Source organism: Macaca fascicularis, chromosome 16 (assembly GCF_037993035.2).
Source record: "Macaca fascicularis isolate 582-1 chromosome 16, T2T-MFA8v1.1".
In the NCBI taxonomy this organism is placed as follows: Eukaryota; Metazoa; Chordata; class Mammalia; order Primates; family Cercopithecidae; genus Macaca; species Macaca fascicularis.
Window position 1 is genome coordinate 70,603,323 of NC_088390.1, and position 25,268 is coordinate 70,628,590.

The 25,268-nt window shown below is 49.4% G+C and overlaps 2 protein-coding genes across 8 annotated transcripts; one reads left to right on the forward strand and one right to left on the reverse strand.

Annotated features, from left to right (window-relative positions):
- Positions 1–1,393: 1,393 nt before the first annotated feature.
- PRR29 (proline rich 29) lies at positions 1,394–6,912 on the forward strand. 4 transcript variants are annotated; one of them, XM_005584693.5, is made up of 6 exons: positions 1,394–1,467; positions 1,763–1,838; positions 2,029–2,135; positions 3,716–3,945; positions 4,099–4,169; positions 4,363–6,912. In XM_005584693.5, exons 1-6 carry the CDS (start codon positions 1,408–1,410, stop codon positions 4,389–4,391), a joined length of 573 nt encoding a protein of 190 aa, XP_005584750.2. In that variant the 5' UTR covers positions 1,394–1,407; the 3' UTR covers positions 4,392–6,912. The 4 variants fall into 4 exon arrangements, with proteins under 4 accessions (XP_005584750.2, XP_045230530.2, XP_045230529.2 ...); XM_045374595.3 differs by lacking the exon at positions 4,099–4,169 and having other exon boundaries at positions 3,716–3,943; XM_045374594.3 differs by having other exon boundaries at positions 4,099–5,555.
- Positions 3,294–24,720, reverse strand: ICAM2 (intercellular adhesion molecule 2). 4 transcript variants are annotated; one of them, XM_005584690.5, is made up of 5 exons: positions 24,616–24,720; positions 9,407–9,511; positions 7,699–7,965; positions 6,281–6,601; positions 3,294–5,554 (listed from the first exon to the last, which is right to left on the reverse strand). In XM_005584690.5, exons 2-5 carry the CDS (start codon positions 9,465–9,467, stop codon positions 5,376–5,378), a joined length of 828 nt encoding a protein of 275 aa, XP_005584747.1. In that variant the 5' UTR covers positions 9,468–9,511; positions 24,616–24,720; the 3' UTR covers positions 3,294–5,375. The 4 variants fall into 4 exon arrangements, with proteins under 4 accessions (XP_005584747.1, XP_005584746.1, XP_073876202.1 ...); XM_005584689.4 differs by having other exon boundaries at positions 24,499–24,720; XM_074020101.1 differs by having other exon boundaries at positions 6,687–7,965; positions 24,499–24,720.
- Positions 24,721–25,268: the final 548 nt, after the last annotated feature.

Sequence of the window (25,268 nt, forward strand, 5' to 3'; positions counted from 1 at the left end):
CCTCTTGCTTGAAACCCACCAATATCTCTCCATTACCCACAGGGCCAAGCCTAAATTCCAAACCTTGGCATTCAAGTCTGACCTGTCCCTGGACCTCTGCTCTCTGCCCAGCTCCTCTTCCACAGTCAGACAGTTTGACCCACGGCGTCATCTCAGGTCCTGTCCATTCACACACCTGGGTCTTGGCTTGGGTTCTGTCCCCAGCCTGATAGCACCCGTCTTTCCATTCTGCTTGGCCCCATCAAGGACTGCCTTCCTTGGAACTCCATCCCTCACTGGTCAGGTCCTCTCTTTTTCATTATCCCTGGGGCGTAGTCTTGCCTTTCTGCTCTCTTTTCATGGATACATTTTCACTTCCCAACAGTGCTGGGACCAATGACCATACTGCTTATGCCTCCAGGGTTCAGATGGCACATTGCACATGCAGACACTTCCTTGGTCAAGGTTTGCTGACGATGAGCAAAATGGTTGGTTCTCTTTCTACCTGGAATGAGAGTGGAGATGGAGAGAGGCACCTCTGTGTTCTACTCACTGGGGGGCTGTGACCCCAGTGCCTGGATTTCAGCTTGTTGATGGCTACTGAAGCCATAAGACCCATGGGGACAGTAAAGCAATGCTCACAGGCCCGCTCCCCTAGAGACAGTGACTATGGAGCAAAGGAAGAGGTGGGAATGGTCTTTCTGGTTCTTACTCCAGGACTGGCAGGAAGGGGAGCTGACATGGAGAGTGGGGGAAGGGCTACTCAGGGTGCTAAGCCCAGCTTCCTGTCTGGATTTTCCTTGACTGCTGCCGGGGGCCTATCTTAGGATGGTCACAGCTGCAGAAATAGATCTCCCCTTTCACCTGTTCTTAAGCAAGGAAGACCTTGCTAACTTCCTGTCAGAAGAATGCGTGCTTTGGTAACTTTTCCAGTATGGGAGGCAGTACTGGGACGCCGGTGCTGAGTCATCACGAAGCCCCTCTCTCTGTCAGAGTGACAGGGAACAGACCCTCTGCCTTCCTCACTCGCCTGCCCTGGCCCCCAGCCTGCTCCTACAAAAGTCTCTGTTTCTCCTGAACTTTTCAGATGAGTCAATCGGGCTCTGGGACCCCGAAACCAAGCCTCCCTAACCACTCGCTTATTCACTCAACAAACACAGCCCCCTTGCCCGCACTAACCCAGGCGCAGTTCTAGGGACGAGCAAGGGGCGGGGAGGGGAGCCCGGAGCAGCGCGGCGGGAGGTGGACACGCCGGGGAGGAGACCGGCCTCCTGGTGGCAGGGGAGGGCTCCTGGGGACCCCAAGTCCGCGGAGGAGGAGAGAGGAGGGAGCAGGGAGGGGGAGGACCCAGGAGCACGGGCGGGCTCCGCGCATGCGTGGGAGGAGACCTTGGCGTCCTCGGCGTCGCCAAGGCAACCCGCGCCAGCCATGGCCTCTGGGGCGGGCGGGAGCTGGGGTCGCTCCCCACCGCAGAGCGCAGTTCCGACGGTGAGGGCTGAGCCCGGGAGCAGATCCTGCCTTAACTTGGGGGACGGCAGAGTGGGTGGGGTCCTTGGAGGGGCTAGACCCTGGAGCGGGGGAGCGGGTGTGGGGAGGTGAGGAGAGACAACCCCAAACCGAGAGGAAGAGGCGTGGCAGGGAGCAGGGAGGCCGCGGGGCAGGGAGGGGAGAACCCGGCCCCTGCGGCGTTAGGGAGTCCACTGGCCAGGAGGGGTTGGGGCTCGCGACGTGTCCCCATTCATTCCCCCCACCCCACGTGACTGACTCCGCGCACACCCCCCAGCCCTGGGTCACTGTCCTGCAGCCCCTCTTGTGGGCCGTACCACCTGCGCCCCCGCAGCCAGGCCGCGTGAAGGAAGGTGAGACTCCCGGGTCCCCCCACCCCATTACCACCATCACCACCACTCACCCCCTTCTGCCTCACACATCCTCTGGGAGTCCCCCCAGCACAATCCGCCCACCCATTCTTCCCCCTCCCCTGAGCACAGGGGTGTCAGGGGGAGGGGGACCCGGAGTCCCGGCGTGGGCTTGCTGAACCCTGCTTCCTAGACCTGCTGGAACTAATGATGCTGCAGAACGCGCAGATGCACCAGCTGCTGCTAAGTCGCCTGGTGGCTGGAGCGCTGCAGCCCAAGCCGGCCTCGCTGTGCCCTCAGGTGCGTGTGGGTGGGGTCGCTCACCTGTGGGTCCAGGGATGTGGATCCACCTGGGGTTCCTGTTGGCGGGAGGGGGGGTGGTGCGGGAATAACTGGGAGACAGAGGAGCAGGAAGCCAGCCTGTCTCTCTGGCTGGGGCTATTTGGCATCTGTTATGTATCAGGCCCTGTTTCAGCCTCCATGAAAGGTGGGTGGTGGGGGGAAGAGATGCCCCCAAAGTCCAGACCACCCAGGTCTTGTTTTCAAGGATGTTTCCCTGCAGTGCCTTCCTCACTGGACTTCAGGCTCCAGGAAGGCAGGCACCCTGGTAACCCTGCCCCATGCATCATGAGCGTCTGGCCTGGTGCCTGACACTGTGTAGGGGCTCAGCTGATATTTGTTGAACAAGTGAATGAATAAATGAATGGTTAGGGATACAAGGCCAGGTTGGCTGTGATGGCACGTGGAGAGGTACAAAGCACAAGTGCACACAGGGTTGGGGGATGGGGACAGGCTCCTTGGAGGTGCAGGGGACCTTAGAACCAGCCCTTGAAAGCCAGGTAGGATTTTGACCCTTGGAGGAGGCAAAGGTTGTGTCCCTCATCCAGGCTGGCAGGGGCAGAGTCAGGAGACAGAATGGGGGAAACCGTGTGCGGCAGTGTGTGTGTGCAAATGTGTGTATGGGCGCATGTGTGTGCAAGTGGGTGTCTGTGTGCATGCATATGTGTGTGCGAGTGTGTCCGTGTGTGTGCAATCGTGTGTGCATGTGCAAGTGGGTGTGTGTGCAAGCGTGTATGTGCATGCATGTGCGTATAGCTCTAAGGCTGAGCCTTAGCCAATAGTGGGCATCCTGAGGTCAGGAGAAGCAGGGACTGGGTGGAGAGAGAATGCTGGTCAACCTGGAGGAGTCAGAGAGGGGTTCAAGGAATCCAGATAGAGTGAGACCCTAAGGAGCTACTGCTACCCTTCACCCCTGGGTCCCCAGTGATGGCACATAGGTGGGTCCAGGGGCTGGGGGTGAGGCTGGGGACAGCTCAGTGGACTCTTGGACCCAGCTCTGGGTTCACACCTGGAATCAGCTGGGTGGCCAAGTTGCTCAACCTCCTTGAGCTACAGGAGTAAATGTTTCCACAATGCCTTGTCCGCATGTAGTAAATGCTCAATAAACACAAGCCATCCTTTTCTTTTTTTATTTTTTTGAGATGGAGTCTCACTCTGTCACCTAGGCTGGAGTGCAGTGGCACGAACTTGGCTCACTGCAACTTCCACCTCCTGGGTTCAAGTGATTCTCCTTCTTCAGCCTCCCGAGTAGCTGGGACCACAGGCGCCCGCCACCACACCTGGCTACTTTTTCGTGTTTTTAGTAGAGACGGGGTTTCATCGTGTTAGCCAGTATGGTCTTAATCTCCTGACCTTGTTATCTGCCCACCTTGGCCTCCCAAAGTGCTGGGATTACAGGTGCAAGCCACCGCGCCTGGCCTACACAAGCCATTCTTACAAAGCCTATCTGGAGGAAATAACGTAGGGGAATGGAGGAGTAAGGATGGGGAGAGCCTGATCGTGGATTCTCATTTCCCCTCCCTGTTTTGCACAATCCCCAGGTCTCCCTGGAGGTTCCACAGGAAGAGCCTGAGGAGGAAGAGGAGGAGATGGACGTGCAGGAGATAGGGCCTTTGGTGCTTCACCATCACTACTTGCCCTATTTGATGCCCTCCCCGGGTACCCTGCTGCCCTGGCCGGCCCCCTTCTTCCCCGCTCCCGCCTGTCAGCCCCACTTGCGGGATGTACCCAGGATTCAGCACTGTCCTCCTGCCTCTAGGGAAAGGGAGGCGTAAGTGAGGCTGGGTGCTGCCAGGGTTCTGCTCTGGGGCTGGGCTGGAAGAGCTGTGCAGGGATGGGTGGTTGGTGGAGATAACTTGTGGGTGAAACCCCAGAGGCCACCTCTGGGCCTCTGATAGGGGTCTTTTTCTCTCCCCCATCTCAGGAGAGCTGTGCCTCCACCCCCACCCCCCAGTGCCACAGGGACTGTGGGCGCCAATGTATCCCCGGCTTCAGGTAGGGCTGGAGTGGTGGGCAGTGGGGCCCAGGCCTGGGAGTGAATCAGGAGGCCAGGAGCGCCCTGTGCACTCTGGTGGGATTTGGGGTTTCCTATCATCACTGCTGCAGGCAACTGGCCTGCCCCCTCCCTTTTCCTCTTTGGAGTCCACTGAGGCAGGAGGGAGTCAAGATGAGGTTCTTGCTTCCCCAGACTACTGTGATGCCGAGAGCCTCCTATGAGGACAGACGCTGGCCCTGGGACCTGCACCAGCTTTGTGCTCTGGATACAGCCCCGGAGCCCCCTCCCGCACCTCTCTTGTCGGCTCCTCTGTGCCCATGGCTGGCGGTCCTTCTCACTCCCTCAACCTCAGCCAGGCCCTCTTCTCCTGGGGAAATCAGTCCCTGCCCCACCCCAATGAGTCCCTGGACGGGTCGGATCTGTGCTGTGGTGTAAGTGCTCCTTAGAGCACCACCCAGGCCCTTGAAGCCACGTCAGCCTGCCTCTGCCCCACTGCTTCCTGCCTGGAGCAGGGGGAGGCCTGGGAACAGAGCCCCCACCCTCTCTCCCTCACCCCTCTCTCTGGGATGATGAGGTTTCCTTCCAGCCTAATAATGGAGCAAGAGGGGAGTGGGGGCTTCCTTCTGCTTTCCACAGCTTTGAAGGCCGCTTTGAGGTGGCTGCAGGGGCCCAGAGTGGTGGGGGAGAGGCCTTGCTGGGCAGCGCCCCCGAGCAGAGTCAGTTCCCTGGGACCCCCACTCGTCGTCCCAGGAAGCAGCTCTGTTGGCAGAAAGGAGAGGTCAGAGCTTTGTCCTGCTGTGATCAGGAGTGGCCTGAGGTCTCCTGGGGCCAGGTGGGAACACTGTGTCCTCTGCCCCCTGGGCCAGGGTGTGTTCCCCCACCCTCCCTCAGTAGGAGTGAGCTACTCAGGCCAGATGGGGGCCTGGCGCCTGGGCTGGGAGGCCCCTGTGAAGGAGAGGGTGGGAAGGGAGGCATCTGGGGAGAGGGGTCCCCCATGGTGGCTCCCCTCCGTGGCCGTTCTTATCCCAGGAGGAGACACTGTGGGCACAGCGCTAAGTCCAGGTGTTTGTATTCGGGCTAGAAAAGGCAATGTCCCGAGTCCCTGCTGCCTGTCACAGTCCTTCGGCCAGCGCTGGACCTCAACCCTGAGGAGTCACACTGAGTTCCAGTGACCACCATGGCGGCAGCCATGCCACTTATGCGTGCTATGGCCGGAAGGCCTGGGGTAGCCTCCTCCAAGCCGCTCGCACCCCGTAGGTGCCCATCCGCCGCTGGCGCCAGTGCTGGCTGAAGATGAAGCAGAGCAGGACAGATGTCACGAACAGGAACAGCAACACTGACACCACTGTGACGATGATGACCATCTGGCTGTCCGGCACGGGCTCTGGGCAGGGAGGGGGCAAGGGTCTTAGACATCCTGTGATCCCAGTTACCAGGGACCAAAAGGAAGTGGAAGTCTACCCCCGACCCAGCCCCCCCAGCCCCCGCCGCCCACTCATCCATCCTGCAGTCACCCCAGGCTGTAGACATGTGTGGTGAATGGTGTCTAAATTAAAATTATCTGGAAAAAAGGTGGCCCAGGCTCAGGCTACCAGCTGAATTTCTGTGAGGCTGTGAGGGCAGATGTCCCTTGTCAGCAGCCCTGGGACCAGTGTGTAGCTGCTGGACACCATGGCCTGGAGGGTGGCATGGTCCCAGCCAAACCCCTTCTTGGGCAGAGCTGAATGAACTTCATGCCAAGCTCCCTGAGGACAAGGAATGTGCCGGCCGTCCAGAGTCACTGAGCAGCAGAGCTCCGGGTACCTCAGGGGAGGCAATCAGGCCAAGCTTCTCATTGTGGAGGGGAGCCAAGGCCAGGGAGAGCAGTCAAGGTCATGGGACTTGATGGTGGCTGAGGAACTAGTTGACCTCTCCCAACCTCTGGACCAGTTGAGGTTCAAGCTGGGGACGCGGAAAGAACTTCAGGGAAGAGGGAGAGTAAGAGGGAAGCCTCAGCGTGAAGGGTGGGCTCCTGGGTGTTTGCTTCCCAAGTGGGGCTTGAGATTTTTCTTCCCCCAAGGGGCTGAAAGTGGCTTCTCACTCCCAACTCCATCCATGGAGCCCCCCTCACCATAGATCTCCAGCATCTTCGGGGCTGAGTGTGTGCAGAAGACTTCGCCACCGCGAGACATCAAGTCCAGCACAGCCAGGCAGGAGAAGTTGTGGTGGCCGTCCTCTCTGTGAGCCATGCTGCTGAATGTGGCTGTGGCCTCCTGCAGGGCAGGGGCTGCCTTCCCGAAGGTCTGACTGTGCAGAGTCTCACTGCCACGGAGCAGGCTGAGGGTGAGGCTGTCCAGGGGCTCCACGGCGGGCACCCTGCACTCGATGGTGAAGGACTTGCCCACGGCCACCCAAGTGGGCTGCAGTGTGAGGAAGACCTGCCTTGGAGGCTCTGCAGGGGACAAAGGAGGGAGATCTGGTCAGGATGGGAGTGCAGCCCCAGCAGCCTCCCCCTGGCCAGGGCCATCTCCTGTCACCATGGTCGGGGAGGAGGTGGCCTGGCCAGCTCCAGTGCAGAGAGGAAGAGGGCGGCGGTTGAGGATGGAGGCTGGACTGCATGGTAGTTTTACAGACATGTTGATTTCCGGTGACCAGGCATCTACAAGGACAAGGTTCAGAAATTGTACGGCCAACTGGAAAGATATAAAAGTTTGGGTCTGTCTCCTCTCCTTCAGAAATGAAATACAAATTTCAAAAATTAAACAGTCGGGTGATCACATTGAGAGAGACTTAGGTGGGCGTGCTCACTGGAACTGGTCACTCGGGGAACTGAGCTGTGAAGTTCCTCACTTAGGAGGTGGGGGCCAGAGCCAGACCTGCCCAGGTTCTCCAGGGTCAGGGCCATGGCCAGCACGATTCCTCACGTGTGCAACCACCTGAGGGGGTGCCCTGGATTCTCTTTTGAACTAGAATACTTCACCTCCACTCACCCCACCTCCCACCCCGGGAAAATATGTTGGATTTAAGACGTTTTTCTGTTCATTGATCCACTGAAGCTGGTGATGGAATGGACCCAGGTGATACCCTTAGCACCAAGATGTCCTATCCTGGCCCATCTGGAAGGTTTCTCATGTGCAGGTGGAGTGTGATGGCCACACATTTGCCATGGGCCCTGAGGGGAAGATAAAAGCCCTGGGCAACACCTCAACCTTCTTGTCATGAGGTGGACGGGCCCAGCTCCCCGGGTGGTGACCCCACTACTTGGTATAGGACTTGGGGTGCGCTGGTGACTCGGCTATGTTGGGAATGACTTCTGGACATGCCTAACCCTTGGTTAGATTGTCCTCCCCTAAGCAAGACTCAAAACGTGGGTTGTCTGTGTCTGAGATGCCAGCAGGCCTGGTCCTACCCCTTGTTACCCCAGGAGCTTAGGGAGGCAGGGCCCACGATGACAGTGTCCAGGAGCAGGCACAGAGGGGCTCTGTGTGCATTCAGTAGACACAGGCTCTGCCCCAGGGGAGAGCAGGGCCCCGCCGCACAGCCACTCACGGTACACGCTGACGTTGGAACTCATTGACTTCTGCTTCCCAGAGCAGGTGAAGTGGCACCAGAGGACCGTGTCATGGGAGATGTTTGAGATCAAGTAATGCTTCCACTGAGTCTGTTCGAGCAGCAGAATCTTATTTAGAGAAGTCTCCAGACCACCCACTTCAGGCTGGTTACAGGTGGTGCTGCAGTTGACCTCGAAGGACTCCTTGGGCTTTACTATCAGCTTCTCTAGCCTCATATGTACCTCGAATGCCTTCTCATCAGATCCTGCAAGACCAGAAACACTGGGCAGTGGTGTCACCCCCCGCCTCCCGCCCTCCAGTGGAGCTGTCCATTGAGGCAGTCTGGCTCCTGGGTCAGGGGCTGAAGAGGAAAGGTCACTGGGGCCCTGCTGCTACTTTCCCCTTGTCAGGTGTCATGGTCCCGGCTAGACCAGCAGGCCACCCCCCAGCTGACTCCCCACCTCTGGCTGTCCTTCCTCCAGCCCCCCAGCTGACTCCCCGCCTCTGGCTGTCCTTCCTCCAGCCCCCCAGCTGACACCCTGCCTCTGGCTCTCCTTCCTCCAGCCCCCCAGCTGACTCCCCGCCTCTGGCTCTCCTTCCTCCAGCCCCCCAGCTGACACCCCGCCTCTGGCTCTCCTTCCTCCAGCCCCCCAGCTGACTCCCCGCCTCTGGCTCTCCTTCCTCCAGCCCATCTGCCCATCAGTTCCAGAGGAGTCTTCCTCAGGCTGTGCTCCATCTCCATGCAGCGGGATCCCACTCACTCTTTAAGGTCAGCTCGAATGTCCCCTCCCCCACGAAGCCCTCCCACAAAGGGCCCTCTGTGGCCCTCCCTCCTTTCCTTTCTTCCACGAACACTTTTTGAACACCTGCTATGTCCAAAGCAGCAGGCTCTGGGGATACAGCAGTGATGAAAGTAGACCAAACACTGCCCTGGCAGAGCTCCACTAAACAGTGACAGGCAGAGCACCCAGCCGGTCACATGGCAGGAAAGCGCCGAGAAAGGAAAACGCGAGAAAGTGGGGGTGAGGCCATTTTAAGGGTGAGGCCACTTTAAATATTGTGCTCCATGAAGGCCTCACCCAGACGGTGACTCCTGGGCAAAGGCATGCAGGGGCATGCCACGCCCTGCAGATACTCAGGGGCAGTGATCAAGGGGAAGGGGGCCAGACGTACAAAGGCTAGGGCAGGAGGATTGTTGAGCCCAGGAGTTGGAGGCTGCAGTGAGCTATGATCACTCCCTGCACTCCAGCCTGGGCAACAGAGCAGGAACCTGTCTATAATAAAAATTAAAAAATTTAAAAAGTCTCAGCAGGCTGGGCATGGTGGCTCATGCCTGTAATCCCAGCACTTTGGGAGACCAAGGCGGGTGGATCACTTGAGTCCAGGAGTTCGAGACCAGCCCCCACCGTCTCTACAAAAAATACAAAAATTAGCTGGGCATGGTGGCTATCACCTGTGATCCCTGCTACTCAGGAGGCTGAGGTGGAAGGATCACATGAGCCCAGGGAGGTGCAGTGGGCCATGATCATGCCACTGTACTCCAGCCTGGGTGATAGAGTGAGACCCTGTCTTAAAACAAAACAAAAAAACCGAACAACCTTAGTAACTTTTGGGCCTTCTCTTCCACCTGAAGCCACAGGGAACGGGGCACCCCCACCCTCTCGGCTGGCATGTGCCAAATCAGGAACCCTAGAAACCCGGCTTACCTGAACAGCAGACCAGGGCAAAGAGGGCCACGGTCAGGGTCCCGAAACCAAAAGAGGACATCTCCGGCAGTGTCCACGGGCTTGCAGGGACCAGCGAAGGGCTGCCTGGAGGGAGACGGAGGGCGCAGGTCAGAGCGCAGGTCTGACCACGGCCCAGAATCCCCAGCCTCCTGCAAACTGATGACTGCATTTCCTCTCATTATCTGAGAGATCTTTGGGAAGCCACGTGCACCAGCTGGTTCTAGGACCCCAGGCCTCCAAGAATCCAGGCAGAGGAAGCTGGGAAGCCGCTGATAAGCAGGGCATAACCCAGTCCTCCCTGCTGGCTCCTTGTGCAAGGGGCAGGGCAGGCAATGGGTGCACGCATGTGTGTGTGTGTGAGATGTGTGCACAGTGGAGTCAGGCCTACAAGCCCCAGATCTGGGGAACCCCAAATCCCATGGGATGCATTGTTGGAGTCACGCCTGTGAGGCAACCATCCAAAGGCAGGACCTGTCCAGGAAATGCAGTCACCATAGCAAAAGGGGACAGTGACTTGGGCTTTTCTAAGGAAGCCTGGACGGGAATTTGAGCTTCTCCTGCTAAATGCCTGGCGCAAGTCTGCATAAACCTTAATATCCCACTCAGTTTTCTCTCTTCTTTTTCTTTCTTTCTTTTTTTTTTTTTGAGATGGAGTCTCACTCTTGTCCCCCAGGCTGTAGTGCCGTGGCACGATTTTTGGTTTACTGCAAACTGCGCCTCCCAGATTCAAGCAATTCTCCTGCCTCAGCCTCTAGAGTAGCTGACATTACAGGAGCGCATCACCACGCCCAGCTAATTTTGTATTTTTAGTAGAGATCGGGTTTCACCATGTTGGCCAGGTTGGTCTTGAACTCCTGACCTCAGGTGATCCGCCTGCCTCGACCTCCCAAAGTGCTAGGATTCCAGGCATGAGCCACCATGCCTGGCCCCCACTCAGTTTTCAACCTAGACTTGATCTTGACTCAGGTGATTCAGGGCCAACCTGAGGCCCAGAGCCTCAGGAAATGCATCCCATAGTAGTCTGCAGCAACCCAGGCACAGACGGAGAATGAGGTCCAGTCTGGGGGCAGCCACACCCCCAAACCATGGCCTCCATTTCCTGGCCTACCTGATGTCCTCCCCTTTCCCTCTCTCCAGGAGGGAGCCTTGGGCTGGGAGGATTGGGGCCTGAGGTGTTTCAGTTTATTCCTAGGGAGGAATCCCCAGAAGCAGTGAGCAGGTATAAGGGAGGGATTTCAATGGAAGAGAGGACCTTCCTGGGGGATCGCCACACAGTCTCATCCCCCAGTTCTGCCTAAGATCTCTTTTGCAACCAGGCAGGGAAAGAACAAGTCTCCTTGCTTTCTCAGGGGAACCCCCGATGGGGCCTTTCCAAAGGGGTGCCCCAGAATCATCAGGGCTTCAGCCAAGCTCCATTCCGGGATGGGAGGGCAGGGTGAAGTCCTGGCCTTCCCTCACCGCTGAGGTCAAAGGCGGTTACTACTGTGCACAACCATCAAGCACTGCCATTGTTAGCCTGGACCCAGGGACGTCCCTGGACGCAGACGTGGTCGCTGGACTTGGGAATGATGCAGGGAGGAAGGGGCGGGGCCTGGGGCCAGCAAAGAAAAGGAGAACAGGGTGGAGCTTCACCCCCAGCCTGGAGGAATCTGATTTCATGTGAGGCCAGCAAAGTCCTGAGAGCAGGAAACACTCCTGAAACCCAAGCCAAGGGCTGAGGAGGTGGTTCCAGGGACTGGGACAAAAGGGTGGGGATGGGGACATTGCTGTAGTGGAGACTCTGTGTCCTCCACTGAGTCAAAATAATAATAATAACAATAACAACAGCAATAATAATACTAGTAAACATTTACTTACTACTTACCAGCAATAATAATAATAATAGTAAACATTCAGTCGTGCACTGTCACAAGTATTCTATAAATATGAACCAATTAATCCCCTAACTCTGTGAGGCAGGTACTGTTACTGTCCCCATCTTACAGATGGGAAAACTGAGGCACGGCAAGGTTAAGTGACTTGTTCAAGGTCACATACCTAGAAAAAATGAAGTCACTATGAATGATAGCCTGCCATGGTGACTGTTGAAACCCGCCCTAGCAGGCGCAAGAAGAGGATTGTTAGGAGCCAGGTTCCCAGGAGACCCTCAAGAGGGAAAAGCAACACAGCAGAAGGCCAGAGGAAGGTTCTGGGGCCTTCCTCGCTGTGAGGGACTGGGGGAAGGTGGGGTGATCCACACCTGGAGTGCTCCAAACAGCTTCTGGAAGGGACAGTGCTTGGGAATCCCGCTGGCACACACAGCAGGGCAAGCCTGATTCCCTCTTCAAGCAAGGCCTCTGCAGTCCAACATCCTCCCCGAAAGCACAGGTCCCAGTTTCCAGCCCCCATCTCCTCCTGTGATGTCTCCCATCCTTCCTGGGCAGGCCTTGCTTGGCTGGGACACACGGGGCATGTGACCATCTATTTGTTAGAAATATTTACTGCTTTCTAACCATTAACACATCAACCTCCCTGCCTCCTCACTGGCCCATCAGCCATGAGGGCAGAAGCTGAATCTCATGTACTGCTATATCCACCCAGTGTAGGACACTGCCTGGCACACAGTAGGTGCTTCATCACTGTTGAATTGGTAGATGGATGCTTGCATGCATGGATTAGTGAATGAATGAGAGAGTTTGTCCTAAACAAGCTTGGGCAACGGCTGTTTCTATTTTTAGGTCCTAAGCATTTATTGTTTTTGTTTGCCCAGCTTCTTCCTCCTGCTACTGCTAAAGTCTCTGCTCCCCAAGGCCACAAGGCTGACCTTATAATGTAAATAAGGCCAATCATGGTACCTTACTCCTCAAGGATGGGCACTTTGAGTTAGGCCTGAGCAGAGGTTTTCTTTTTATGAGACGGAGTCTCGCTCTGTCGCCCAGGCTGGAGTGCAGTGGCGTGATCTTGGCTCACTGCAAGCTCCGCCTCCTGAGTTCAAGGGATTCTCCTGCCTCAGCCTCCTGAATAACTGGTATTACAGGTGCCCACCACCACGCCCAGCTAATTTTTGTATTTTTAGTAGAGACAGGGTCTCACTGTGCTGGCCAGGCTGGTCTTGAACTCCTGACCTCGTGATCTGCCCGCCTCTGAGCAGAGATTTTCCTGGGACTTTCTGAACCAGAGCCGGTAGGAACACACCCTTCCCTTTCTAGTCCTAACACTAGACGCACATGAGCCAGCAACTGTGCGTGCTCATGCCCCACAACTGAAGAAGTTGAAAGGAAGGAAAGTCAACTCAGTGTAGGAGGGGCCCTTAACCCAAGATGGAAGGTGATCTAGAGTTGTTAACAGGGAAAGTGCTGGTTGTGGGGGTAAGGGGTGGACTCTGATGGGTGGTGGGCTGGGTTAGGTGCCAGGCGATGACTCTGTGTTCACTCAGGACTCGTGTTGCAGAAGTGAAAGAGCTTTCCAGGCTGAACACAGTGGAAAGTTCTGACCCTTCAAATCTGACCATGGGAGTCAGGACTGGACATGGGTCCTTGTGTACAGAGAGTTACTGTGAGGCTTGCCCTACAAAATGTCCGGGACAGAACAGGAAAAGAGCTTGCAGCACACTCAACATTAATCATTAGGTCAGCATGCTCTCTGACCTGCTTCCTCATAGTTGCTCAGTGCCTATTGCCCCAGAATTATGCAGACTCTGTCACAGGATTAGAGTTCCCTTAACTGCTCTAAAGGTAACAGCTTGAACATTATAAAATGTTAACTTTTCTCTTTGAGATATTCTTTCAGTGCCTGCATACCAGTGAAAGCACTCATGCCAGCTGGTCCGAAGGACCCCACTGGTGCCAGCCAGTCTGAGGGACCCAATTGATGCCAGCTGGCCTGAAGGACCCCACGAGGAGCTGACTCACAAAAGAATGCAGTTTCCATATTCCGATGATTTTATCCCCTTACCTTGACCAGTCATTGACCCCAGTTTACCGGCCTCTTGCCCTCCACGATCTCCTCTAAAATCCCAGCCCAGAACTCTTTGGAGAGATGGATTTGATGGTCTTCCCAATCTCCTCACCTGGTACCCTGGGATCATTAACCTTTTTCTCTGCAGCAAACCCTGCTGTGTCAGTGTAATTGGCCTGTTGCTGCACAGCAGTGGCCATACACACCTGTTGGTCCTGTAACACAGGAATAAGAGGAAACTAACCATGATGTAGAAGAGAGAAGAAACTGGGGGTCCTTCCTGGAAAATTGTTTTCACCATGAAATGTCTCCTGTTTTGCTCTCTGGATCCCTAAGTTTCTCAAGGAAGGGGGCTATAAAACGGGAGGAGTTAAGATAGTTCTGGAAAACATGAGAGAATTTTTGAGGGGAGGGGAGATTACAGTCTCAGTTTAGAAAGTGCAGTGGCACGATCTTGGCTCACCACAACCTCCACCTCCCAGGTTCAAGCGATTCTCCTGACTCAGTCTCCCGAGTAGCTGGGACTACAGGTGCCCGCCATGATGCCCGGAGAGCCACAAAGCTCTCCCACAGAGCTTTGGAAGGATTAAACTGTGACTGGGTCCTAATCCAATGACTTGCCTCTCTTGTTTGAAAAAAAAAAAAAAAAAAAACTATTAATGTAGAATTGTGTACCCAGCAAAACCATCTTTCAAGAACCAAAGTTAACAAAAACAGATAAACAAAAGGTTTATTTATCCCCCCAAATACCTAAATGAACATTTAAAAATGTGCTTCAACAAGAAGAAAAAATGATTACAGAACAGTTTGCTAGGCAAAGAAGGGCAAGAAAATAAAATGGCAAATGAGTACACAACTCCAAACAAATATTGTTTACAATAATGGTAATATTAATAATTATAATGTTTATTTTGAGAAGTTTTTAGAAGTTCAAAACTACTGGGTAAGAATATATAAGGAAGGATTGGAGTTAAAGCATTCTAAGATTCTAACTTGGAATGTTTAGGAGGAGGACACATTTTAAGTTATATAAGGAATGGGAGAAAATATATGCAAATCATACATGCAATAAGGGGCTAATATCCAAAATATATAAGAAACTCAACTCAATAGCAAGAAAAAAAACCCCACAATTTTAAAATGGGCACAGACCAGCCCAATGTCGCTTGGACTTTATATAATGCCATATAATGTTGTCAGAATAAAGAGAAAAGTGAAAAAAATAAACAAAAATGGGCAAAGGACCTGAGTAGACATTTCTCAAAAGAAGACATACAAATGGGCCGGGCACAGTGGCTTGCACCCATAATCCCAGCACTTTGAGAGTCCAAGGCAGGCGGATCACGAAGTCAGGAGATGGAGATCATCCTGGCTAACACGGTGAAACCTCGTCTCTACTAAAAATACAAAAAGTTAGACGGGCGTAGTTTCGGGCACCTGTAGTCCCAGCTACTCGGGAGATGGAGGCAGGAGAATTGCTTGAACCTGGGAGGCGGAGGTTGCGGTGAACCGATCGCGCCACTGCACTTCAGCCTGGGTGACAGAGCGAGACTCCGTCTCAAAAAAAGAAGACATACAAATGGCCAAGAGGTATATTAAGAAGTGCCCACCATCACTAATTATCAAGGAAATGCAAATTAAACCCACAATGAGATACCACTTCACACCTGTTAGAATGGCTATTTTCAAAAAGACAAGAGATAAGTGTTGATGACAGCTGGGCATGATGGCTCCTGTTTGTAATCCTAATACTTTGGGAGGCTGAGGCAGGAGGATCCCTTGAACTCAGGAGTTTGAGACCAGCCTGGGCAACATAGGGAGACCCTGTCTTGAAAAAATATATACTTTTTAAAAAGAGAAACGTGTTCATGAGAATGTAGAGAAAAAGGAATGCTTACATGCAGTTAGGAAGAGTGTGAATTAGTGTAGCTATTATGGAAAATAGAATGGAGGCTCCTCAAAAAATTAAAAGTACAACTACAGAGGATCTAGCAATCCCGCTACTGGCCATATATCCAAATGAAATGAAACCAGCATGTCAAAGAGGTATCTGCACTCCCATGTTCACTGCAGCATTATTCACAATAGACAAGATACAGAATCAAACTAAGTGCCCAACAGTGGATGAAGGGATAAAGAAAATCTGATACATATACACAGTGGAATACTATTCAGCCTTAAAAAGAAGGAAATCCTGTCATTTTTGACAACATGAACAAACCTGGAGGACAGTATGGTAAGTGAAATAAGACAGGCATAGAAAGACAAATACTGGCCGGGTATAGTGGCTCACACTTGTAATCCCAGCACTTTGGGAGGTTGAGGCAGGAGGATTGATTGAGCCCAGGAGTTCAAAACCAGCCTGGGCAACATAGTGAGACCCTGTGTCTATTATTTTAAAAATTTTTGACTGGGCAAGGTGGCTCATGCCTGTAATCCTAGCACTTTGGGAGGCCAAGGTGGGTGGATCACTTGAGGTTAGGAGTTCGAAATCAGGCTGGACAACATGGTGAAACCCCATCTCTACTAAATATGTAAAAATTAGCAGGGCCTAGTGGTGCATGTCTGTAATCCCAGCTGATCAGGAAGCAGAGGCAGGAGAATCGCTTGAACCCAAGAGGCGGAGGTTGCTGTGAGCTGAGATTGTGCCACTGCACTCCAGCTTGAGCGACAGAGCAAAATTCTGTCTCAAAAGAAAAAGAAGTATAAAAATTAAAAAAGAAAAAAAAGAAAGACAAATACTTTATGATCTTACTTACAGGTTGAATTAAAAAATCAAACTCATAGAATCAGAAAGTAGAATGACAGCTACTAGGGAGTGAGAGAAGGGGAGGGATTGTGAGAGATATTGGTCAAATAGTTAAAAATTTCAGTTAGACTGGAGGAAAAAGTTTAAGAGATCCATTATACAACATGGTGACTATAATAACATTGTATTGTGAAGTTGAAAATTGTTTCCTTTCCTTTTCTTTTTTTCTTTTACTCTTTGCTTATTTATTTTTTTTGAGACGGACTCTTGCTCTATTGCCCAGGCTGGAGTGCAATGGCATAATCTCGGCTCACTGCAACCTCTGCCTCCCAGGTTCAAGCGATTCTCCAGCCTCTGCCTCCCAAGTAGCTGGGATTACAGGCGTGCACCACTGCATACGGCTAATATATATATATATATATATATTTTTTGTATTTTTAGTAGAGATGGGGCTTCACCATTTTGGCCAGGCTGGTCTCGAACTCCTGACCTCAGGTGATCCACCCACCTCGGCCTCCCAAAGTGCTGGGATTACGGGCGTGAGCCACCGCGCCTGGCCAAAAATTGTTAAGAGAGTAGATTTTTAAGTGTTCTCACCACACAGTGGTAACTATGTGAAAGAATTCATATGTTGATTAGCTCGACTTAGCCATTTCACAATGTATGCATATGTCACAACACCATGTATATATAGATATATACCATCACCCTCCGTATCCATGGGTTTCACATCTATGAATTTAACCAGCCCAGAATAAAAAATATTGGCCGGGCGCAGTGGCTCACGGCTGTAATTCCAGCACTTTGGGAGGCTGAGGCGGGCAGATCACCTGAGGTCAGGAGTTCAAGACCAGCCTGGCCAGCATGGTGAAACCCCATCTCTACTAAAAATATAAAAATTAGCCAGGTGTGGTGGCACATGCCTGTAGTTCCAGCTACTTGAGGCAGGTGAATCACTTGAACCAGGGAGGCAGAGGTTGCGGTGAGCCGAGATCACACCATTGCACTCCAGCCCGGGTGACAGAGCAAGGCTCTGCCAAAAAAAAAAGTATTAAAAAGTTTACACAACATTTTACAAAAAGCAAAACTTGGGTTTGCTGCACACCAAGTACTGTTGAATCCACGTGAATGAAGTGATGTGTAACACTGTCTTAGGTGTTCTAAATAATCTAGAGATAGTTTAAAGTATACAGGAGGATGTGTGTAGGTTATATGCAAACTCTATGCAGTTTTATATTAGGGACTTGAGCATCCTCAAATTTTGGCATCTGTTGGGAGGGTTCTGAAATCGATCCCCTCATGTATACTGAATAGTGACTCTATAATTTTTGTCAAATATTAAAAGAGCATGTAAAATTTCAAGGAAAACCAGTACAGATAAAGTATATAAATTCTAAACCACTGGAGAGGCTTAAAAATGTATAAAAACAATCCAAACAACCCTTAAAAAAAATTAAGAAGAAAGCTGAGTGTGGCGGCTTGTGCTGATAATCCCAGTACTTTGGGAGGCTGGGGCGAGTGGATTACCTGAGGTCAAGTGTTCGAGGCCAGTGTGGCCAACATGGTGAAACCACTCTCTACTAAAAATACAAAAATTAGTTGGACATGGTGGTATGTGCCTGTGGTCTCAGCTACTCAGGAGGCTGAGGCATAAGAATTGCCTGAACATGGGAGGCGGAGATTGCAGTGAGTTGAGATCGCACCACTATACTCCAGCCTGGGCAACAGAGTCTCACTCTGTCTCAAGAAATAAAAAAATACAAATACAAATACAAAAATTAGCCAGGTGTGGTGATGTGTGTCTGTAGTCTCTGCTACTTGGGAGGCTGAGGTGGGAGGATTGCTTGAACCCAGGAGGTGGAGGTTGCAGTGAGCCAAGATCGTGCCACTGCACTCCAGCCTGGGTGATAAGGTGAGTTCCTATCTCAAAAAAGAAAAAAATAACGCTAAAACACAAAGCTCAGCTCTATGTTGTTTGTTGTTTACAAGAGACATACCTCATGCATAAGGATATGGAATTGGTTGAAAGTCAAAGGATGAAAAGGATATACTAGGCAAACATCAAAAGGAAGCTTGGGAAGCTATGTTTATATCAGACAAAGATGAATTTAAAGACAAAAACATATATTAGGGATAGAGTGAGTACCTAGAATAAAGGGTCAATTCACCAGGAAGCTACAATAGTTCTAAATTTCTAAGCACCTAGCTTGAAAGAACTATAAAGAGGTAAAACCACAATCACAACAGGAAATTTTAACATATGTCTCTTAATTACAAGATGCAGACAGAAAAAAAAAAAATCAGTGTTGTAAATGCTTGAACTGCATCTATAAAGTAGAGAATACAAATTCTTCAAGAAGATGAGTTTTAAAACCCTTATATATTTGACAGTTTAAAAACATACTCTAAATAATGCATTAGTCAAAGAAGAAATCATAATGACACATTTATAAATTCCTAAAATTGAATGATAATGAAAATACCATGTTAAAATTTCTGCGAGGCTGCAAAAGTTGTGCTTGGAGGGAAATCTATAGCCTTGAATGCTTGTATTACAAAATAACTCTGGGCCAGATGCAGTGACTCATGCCTGTAATCCCAGCACTTTGGGAGGCCAAGGCAGGAGGATTGCCCCCGCCCAGGAATTTGAGACAGGCCTGGGCAACATGGTAAGATCACATCAAGAAAGAAAGAAAGAGAGCAAGAGAGAAAGCGAGAGAGAGAGAGAGAGAGAGAGAGAGAGGAAGAAAGGTAGGAAAGAAAGAAAAGTCTGATGGCCAGGCGTGGTGACTCATGCCTATAATCCCAGCACTCTGGGAGGCCAAGGCGGGTGGATCACCTGAGCTCAGGGGCTTGAGACCAGCCTGGGCAACATAGTGAGATATTATCTCTCTATTAAAATAAAAAAATTTTTTTAAAAAACCTTTCCCTACAAAACTCAATAGGATAGGCAAGTCTCCAGTGAAATCGATATATAAAGAAAAAGAAGGCACATGTAAACATAATTAGGAATGTAAATGGAAACATAAACATGAGAAGAAAAAAAACTATACAGATTTATGGAAACAGAAAGTGAAACAGTAGTCGCCAGGGGCTATGAAAGAGAGGAAATGAGAATCCTTTAAATGGGTTTAGTTTTGGTTTTGCCAGATGGAAAAAGTTCTGAAGATGGACTGCAAAACAATGAGAACATACTTAACATTAATTGCTGATGTGTACACTTAAAAATGGTTATTTGGTACATTTTATGTTATGTGTATTTTACCACAATGAAAAATAAAGAAGACTATAAAGACGTTAGGCTACAACATAGGAATCAAAGTAGATCAAGTCTCAGAAAAATATAACTTACCAAACTTATTTAAGAAGAAATAAAAAGCCTAAATGCTTCTAACAACTATTAAAGAAATTGAATCAGGGCAGGGTGTGGTGGCTCACGGGTAATCCCAGCATTTTGGAAGGCTGAGGTGGGAAGATGCCTTGAGCCCAAGAGTTTGAGACCATCCTGGGCAACATGACAAAACCCATCTCTACAAAAAATACAAAAATTAGCCTGGCGTGGTGGCACACATCTGTAGTCACAACTACTTGGGAGGTGGAGTTAGGACGATAGCTTGAGCCTGGGAGGTTGAGGCTGCAGTAAACTGAGATTATGCCACTGTATTCTAGCCTAGGTAACAAAGTGAGATCGTGTCTCCAAGAAAAAAATAAAATAAAACAAAAAAACTTGAATCAGCAATTTAAAGATCTTCCCATGAAGAAAATACCAGGTCTAGATGGTTTTTGCAGAAGTTCAAGTAAGGGTAACTCTTTTAAAAAATTTATTATTATTTATTTAGTTTTTTAGAAATGGAGTTTTGCTATATTGCCCAGGCTAGTCTCAAACTCTTGGGCTCAAGAGATCTTCCTGCCTTAGTCTCTCCAGTAACTGTGACTATAGGCACACAGCACTGTGCCTGATTAGTAATTCTAATTTTATAAAAACTCTTTCTGAGAATGGAAAAAATGAAAACATTAACCCTTTCCATGAGGCCAGTGTAACCTTAATATCTAAACAAGACAAGTGCAAGAAGAGAAAGCAACATTAGAGGCCCGTTTCACTCATGACTATAAATGCAACAGTTACAAGAAAAATACTGGTAAATCAAATCTGGCAGTGTAAAAAAAAAAAAAAAAAGACATCATGTTCTAGTTGGGTTTGTCTCAGGTATGCAAGGATGGTTTAACAACAGACGAAATGTCTATAAACATTATTTATTATGTTGGTAATAGTAGACTTTGGTGCTCTGTGTCATACCACTTCTGCCCTCTGCTGATTTCAGCTGTCCCTACAGTGGATAATTTTGTGCAAGCCTAGATTCCCTTTAAGTTGCCAGTGCCCCTCCACCTACTCCCAAATTTATACCAAGCTTCTTTTTGCTTTTTGCCTCAGGGTCTTCTTCGATGCTTTAGGAACAATTTACTTGCCAGCTAGTGATTCCCAGGAGTGTGGGAGAGTTAAGGTCCCTAGAATGTGATCCTCACCCCATGGGGGAACAGGAGCCAGTGGATATACTTTCCAGCCTCCTTCTTGCCAGTGGGCAACTCTTGGAGACATCCTGTAGTTTTATCAGAGGTCTCAGCAGAACAAGCTTCCGTCGCCTACAGCTGCAACATCAGTCACCCTCCTTTAAATGGGCTTTTCCTTCCTTCCTATCTGTTTTCCCTGCTCCTTCACTTCCTGCTTCCTGGAATCACCTCTCAAATAACCTATCTGAATCTAAGTCCTTGCTCCAGTCTGTGCTTTGGAACAAAGGATTTTGCTTTAGAGCAAAAGGAGCCCAAACTAAAACTTACATTAACAGATTTAAAAAGAAAAAATATGATAATATCAACAGATTTAAAAAATTGACAACATTCAACACCCTTTTATGATACAAGCTCTTAGCAAATTAGAAGGAAATGTTCTTAACCTGATAAAGAAAACTTACACAAACTTACATATTGTTTTTAATGAGTAAATCTTAGGAGAATTTCCTTTAAAATCAGGAAGAGACAAAGATGCCTATGATTTCTGCCTCTATTTAATATTGTACCAAAGGTCTTATACATTGCAGTAAAAGGAAAGGAAGGAGAAAAGGAAGAAAGGAAGGAAGGAAAGGCAACCAAAACCATCAATATTTGTATACGGTATGACTACCTAGGTAGAAAATCCAAAAGAATCATCAGGCAAATGATTCAAAGTAATTAGAGATTTTAGCAAGGCAACTAGCTAAAAGATCAATATTCAAAAATTGGTTGTTCTTGTGTATATCAGTAACATACAAAAACATAATTTAAAAAATACATCATTTACAACAGTCAAAAAAGTAGAGCAACAAAACTAACAAAACCTAGAACTACAAGACCTATAGTAAGAAAATTACAATACTTTATTGAAAAATATGAAAGACAATCTAAATAGACAGAGAGATAACACATGTTCATGGATAGGAATTCAATATTATAAAGATGTGAATTATTCTGTAACTGATCTACAGGGTCAGTGCAATTCCAATTAACCCCAACAAGGTTGCTCATGGAAACTGAATGCTGATTTTAAGGTTTATATGGAAGAACAAAAGAACCAAGACACTCCTAAAAGAAATGAATAAGGAGAGGGATTTGCTCTGCTAGATATTAGGACTTTCTGTAAAATATTGTGTTAGTGTAGGTATAGGCAAATTAACTGATGAAACAGAATAAAGAGCCCAGAAATACACCTATGCTTGTTTGAAACTTTGATGCAAAGATAACATAGAATATCACTGGGTAAAAGAAGGGTCTATTAAATGATGCTGGATCAATTGATTAACCATATGGAGAAAAAAGGGGCGAAATGTAACCCTATCTCACACCAAATATAGAAATCAATTCCATTTAGATTAAGGATTTATATGTGAAAGAAAATCTTCATACGAAAATATAGGAGAGTATATCCATATCCTTGGGGCAAGACCTCAAAATTGTCAATAATAAAATCAACAATTGGTAACTTTGACTAGGACACAAATAAATAGGCCGGGCATGGTAGCTCACGCCTGTGACCCCAGCACTTTGGGAGGCCGAGGTGGGTGAAGCATGAGGTCAGGAGATTGAGACTATCCTGGCTAACACTGTGAAACCCCGTCACTACTAAAAATACAAAAAAATTAGCCTGGCGTGGTGACGGGCGCCTGTAGTCCCTGCTACTCGGGAGTCTGAGGCAGGAGAATGGTGTGAACCCAGGAGATGGAGCTTGCAGTGAGCTGAGATGGCGCCACTGGACTCCAGCCTGGGTGACAGAGCAAGACTCTGTCTCAAAAAAAAAAAAAAAAAAAGACACAAAGAAACATTTCAAAGAAAAGGAGGCATGTCTAAAGAAGTGAAAAGATTCTTCAGCTCAAGAGTAGCCAGGGAAATTAAAATTAAAATTACAATGGGACAGATATTATTTTATATGCATTAGATTGGCAAAAGTTAAAAAATCTGACAAGACCAATTGTTGGAGAGGCCACAGGTTAATAGGCACCCTTCTAATTGCTGACGAGAGCATATACTGGTGCTCTCGGAGATAATTAGGCATTATCTTATAAACTCAACATTCTTTATACCCTGTAACTCACAATTCCATTCTTAGATGTATGCCCTAGAAACACTGTCACACTAAGAACCAGACATGTCCTTGTGTTTACTTCTTTATTTTTATTTTTATTTTTTTGAGACGGGGTTTCATCCTATCGCCCAGGCTAAAGTGCAGTGGCGTGATCTTGGCTTACTGCAACTTCCACCTCCCGGATTCAAGTTATTCTCCTGCCTCAGCCTCCCGAATGGCTGAAACTAGAGGCGCATGCCACCACATCCAGCTAATTTTTGTATTTTTAGTAGAGATGGGGTTTCACCGTGTTGGCTAGGATGGTCTCTATCTCTATCTCTTGATTTCGTGATCCTCCCGCCTTGGCCTCCCAAAGTGCTGGGATTACAGGCGTGAGCCACATGTGCCTGGCCTTACTTCTTACTATCTGTGTGACCTTGAGCAGATCACTTAATCTTTCTGTGCCTCAATTTCCTCATCTGCAAAATGGAATCAATAATAGTACCTTCCTCATAGGGTTTTTGTGCAGATTAAACAAATAAAATAAGTAAATATTTTAAAGCATTTAGAACAGTGCCTAGCACACAGTAATGCTATATAACTATTTCATCAAATTAAAATAAATAGGGTAGCCGGGCACAGCAGTTCAAGACTATAGTCCCAATTAATCAGGAGGCCGAGGTGGGAAGATCACTGGATCCCAGGAGTTCAATGCGGTAGTGTGCTATGATCATGCCTGTGAATAGCCACTGCACTCCAGCCTGGACAATATAGTGTGACCCCATCTCAGTAAAGAAATACATAGATATGCATATGTAATAAAGCACCTAAAAATAATCAAGAGAACAATAAACACAAAATTCCAGAGGGTGGATAGCTGTGGGTGGGAGGCAAGTAGCATAAAAGTGGACAAGTGGTGGCCTGGCGCAGTGTCCGACACCTGTAATCCCAGCATTTTGGGAGGCCGAGGCGGGTGGATCACAAGGTCAAGAGATTGAGACTATCCTGGCCAACATGGTGATACCTTGTCGATACTAAAAATACAAAAATTAGCTGGGCATGGTGGCACGCGCCCCTATAGTCCCAGCTACTTGGGAGGCCGAGACAGGAGAATCGCTTGAACCCAGCAGGTGAAGGTTGCGGTGAGCTAAGATTGCGCCATTGCACTGCAGCCTGGGCAACAAGAATGAAAACTCTGTCTCAAAAAATAAAATATTAAAAAAAAAAAAGGCAGATAAGTGGTGTTTGCAGTCTGGTGATATTCTATCCTTGTGCTGAGTGAGTGGCAGCTTCGGGGGTGTTTGGTATATTACTGAGCAGTATGATGATATGTATGTTACATATGCTTTTTATGTGTTACCTAGTAAATTTTACAAAAAATAATAAAAGGGAAAAAGGACCTTTCTACATGCCTAGAAAGAAGAGACTTCATGGGAATGTGAGCCATGGGTTAGGAAAGACCCCCTCAAACCGAGGCAGGTAGGATGTGAGCGACTGAGATTCATTATGAACCCACTGCGCCTGCCGTGGAGAACAGGGACTGTCCCTTCCCCTCTGCTTCAGCTCAGATGGTTCAGATCATAGCCCACGAGGGCCCCTAAATAAGGAGGCAGCCCCACATTTCTACATCGGCCAACAATATGGCAGAGCACAGGAAGGAGAGAGCGGAGACAAATCAGGAAAGGAGCGCCAGGGCAAGTGCGTGAGCTCGGAGACCCGGCAGGGCAGGAGCTTCACGGAGGACGGCATGTCGAGCCACAGGGGCGCTGGGGATTCTCCAGCCCCTGTACTTACCAGGGAGAAACTGATGCCCAGAGAGGGGAACGCACTAAAACTCAGACCTCGACACTGCCAAAATTCTTCCCATGCCGCCAAGCTTCACTGGAGGGAAAGTGAGAAGCTCGACCTTACCCCTGTGGGCTCCAACAAGGGTGGCTCTGGGATCCCGGGCAGGAAATTGGTGACAAGGTGACAAGATGTACGTGTCACAGCTGCCCAGTTCACAACTTGTTATTCAGTTTTCTCCCTCCCCCTGACCAGAAGTGACGTGCTTCCTGTGCCCAGGTTCCCACCCTAAACTAGCCTCATTTAGCTCCACTTCCACACTGCCTTTTTGTTTTTAATTGTGGTAAAACGTACACAACAGAATTTACCGTTTTAATTTTTTTTTTTTGACTGAGTCTCAGTCACCCAGGCTGGAGTACAGTGGTGTGATCTCGACTCACTGCAACCTCCGCCTCCTGAGTTCACGTGGTTCTTGTGCCTCAGCCCGCGGAGTAGCTGGGACCACAGGCACCCGCCACCACGACCGGCTAATTTTTGTATTTTTAGTAGAAACGGGGTTTCACCATGTTGGCCAGGCTGGTGTTGAACTCCTGACCTCAAGTGATCTGCCTGCCTCGGCCTCCCAAAGTTCTGGGATTACAGGCAAGAGCCACCACGCCCAGCCAATATTTTGTTGTTGTTGTTTTTAAGACAGTGTCTTGCTTTTGTTCCCCAGGCTGGAGTGCAGTGGCACAATCACAGTTCATGGCAGCCTCCGACCCCTGAGCTCAAGTGACCCT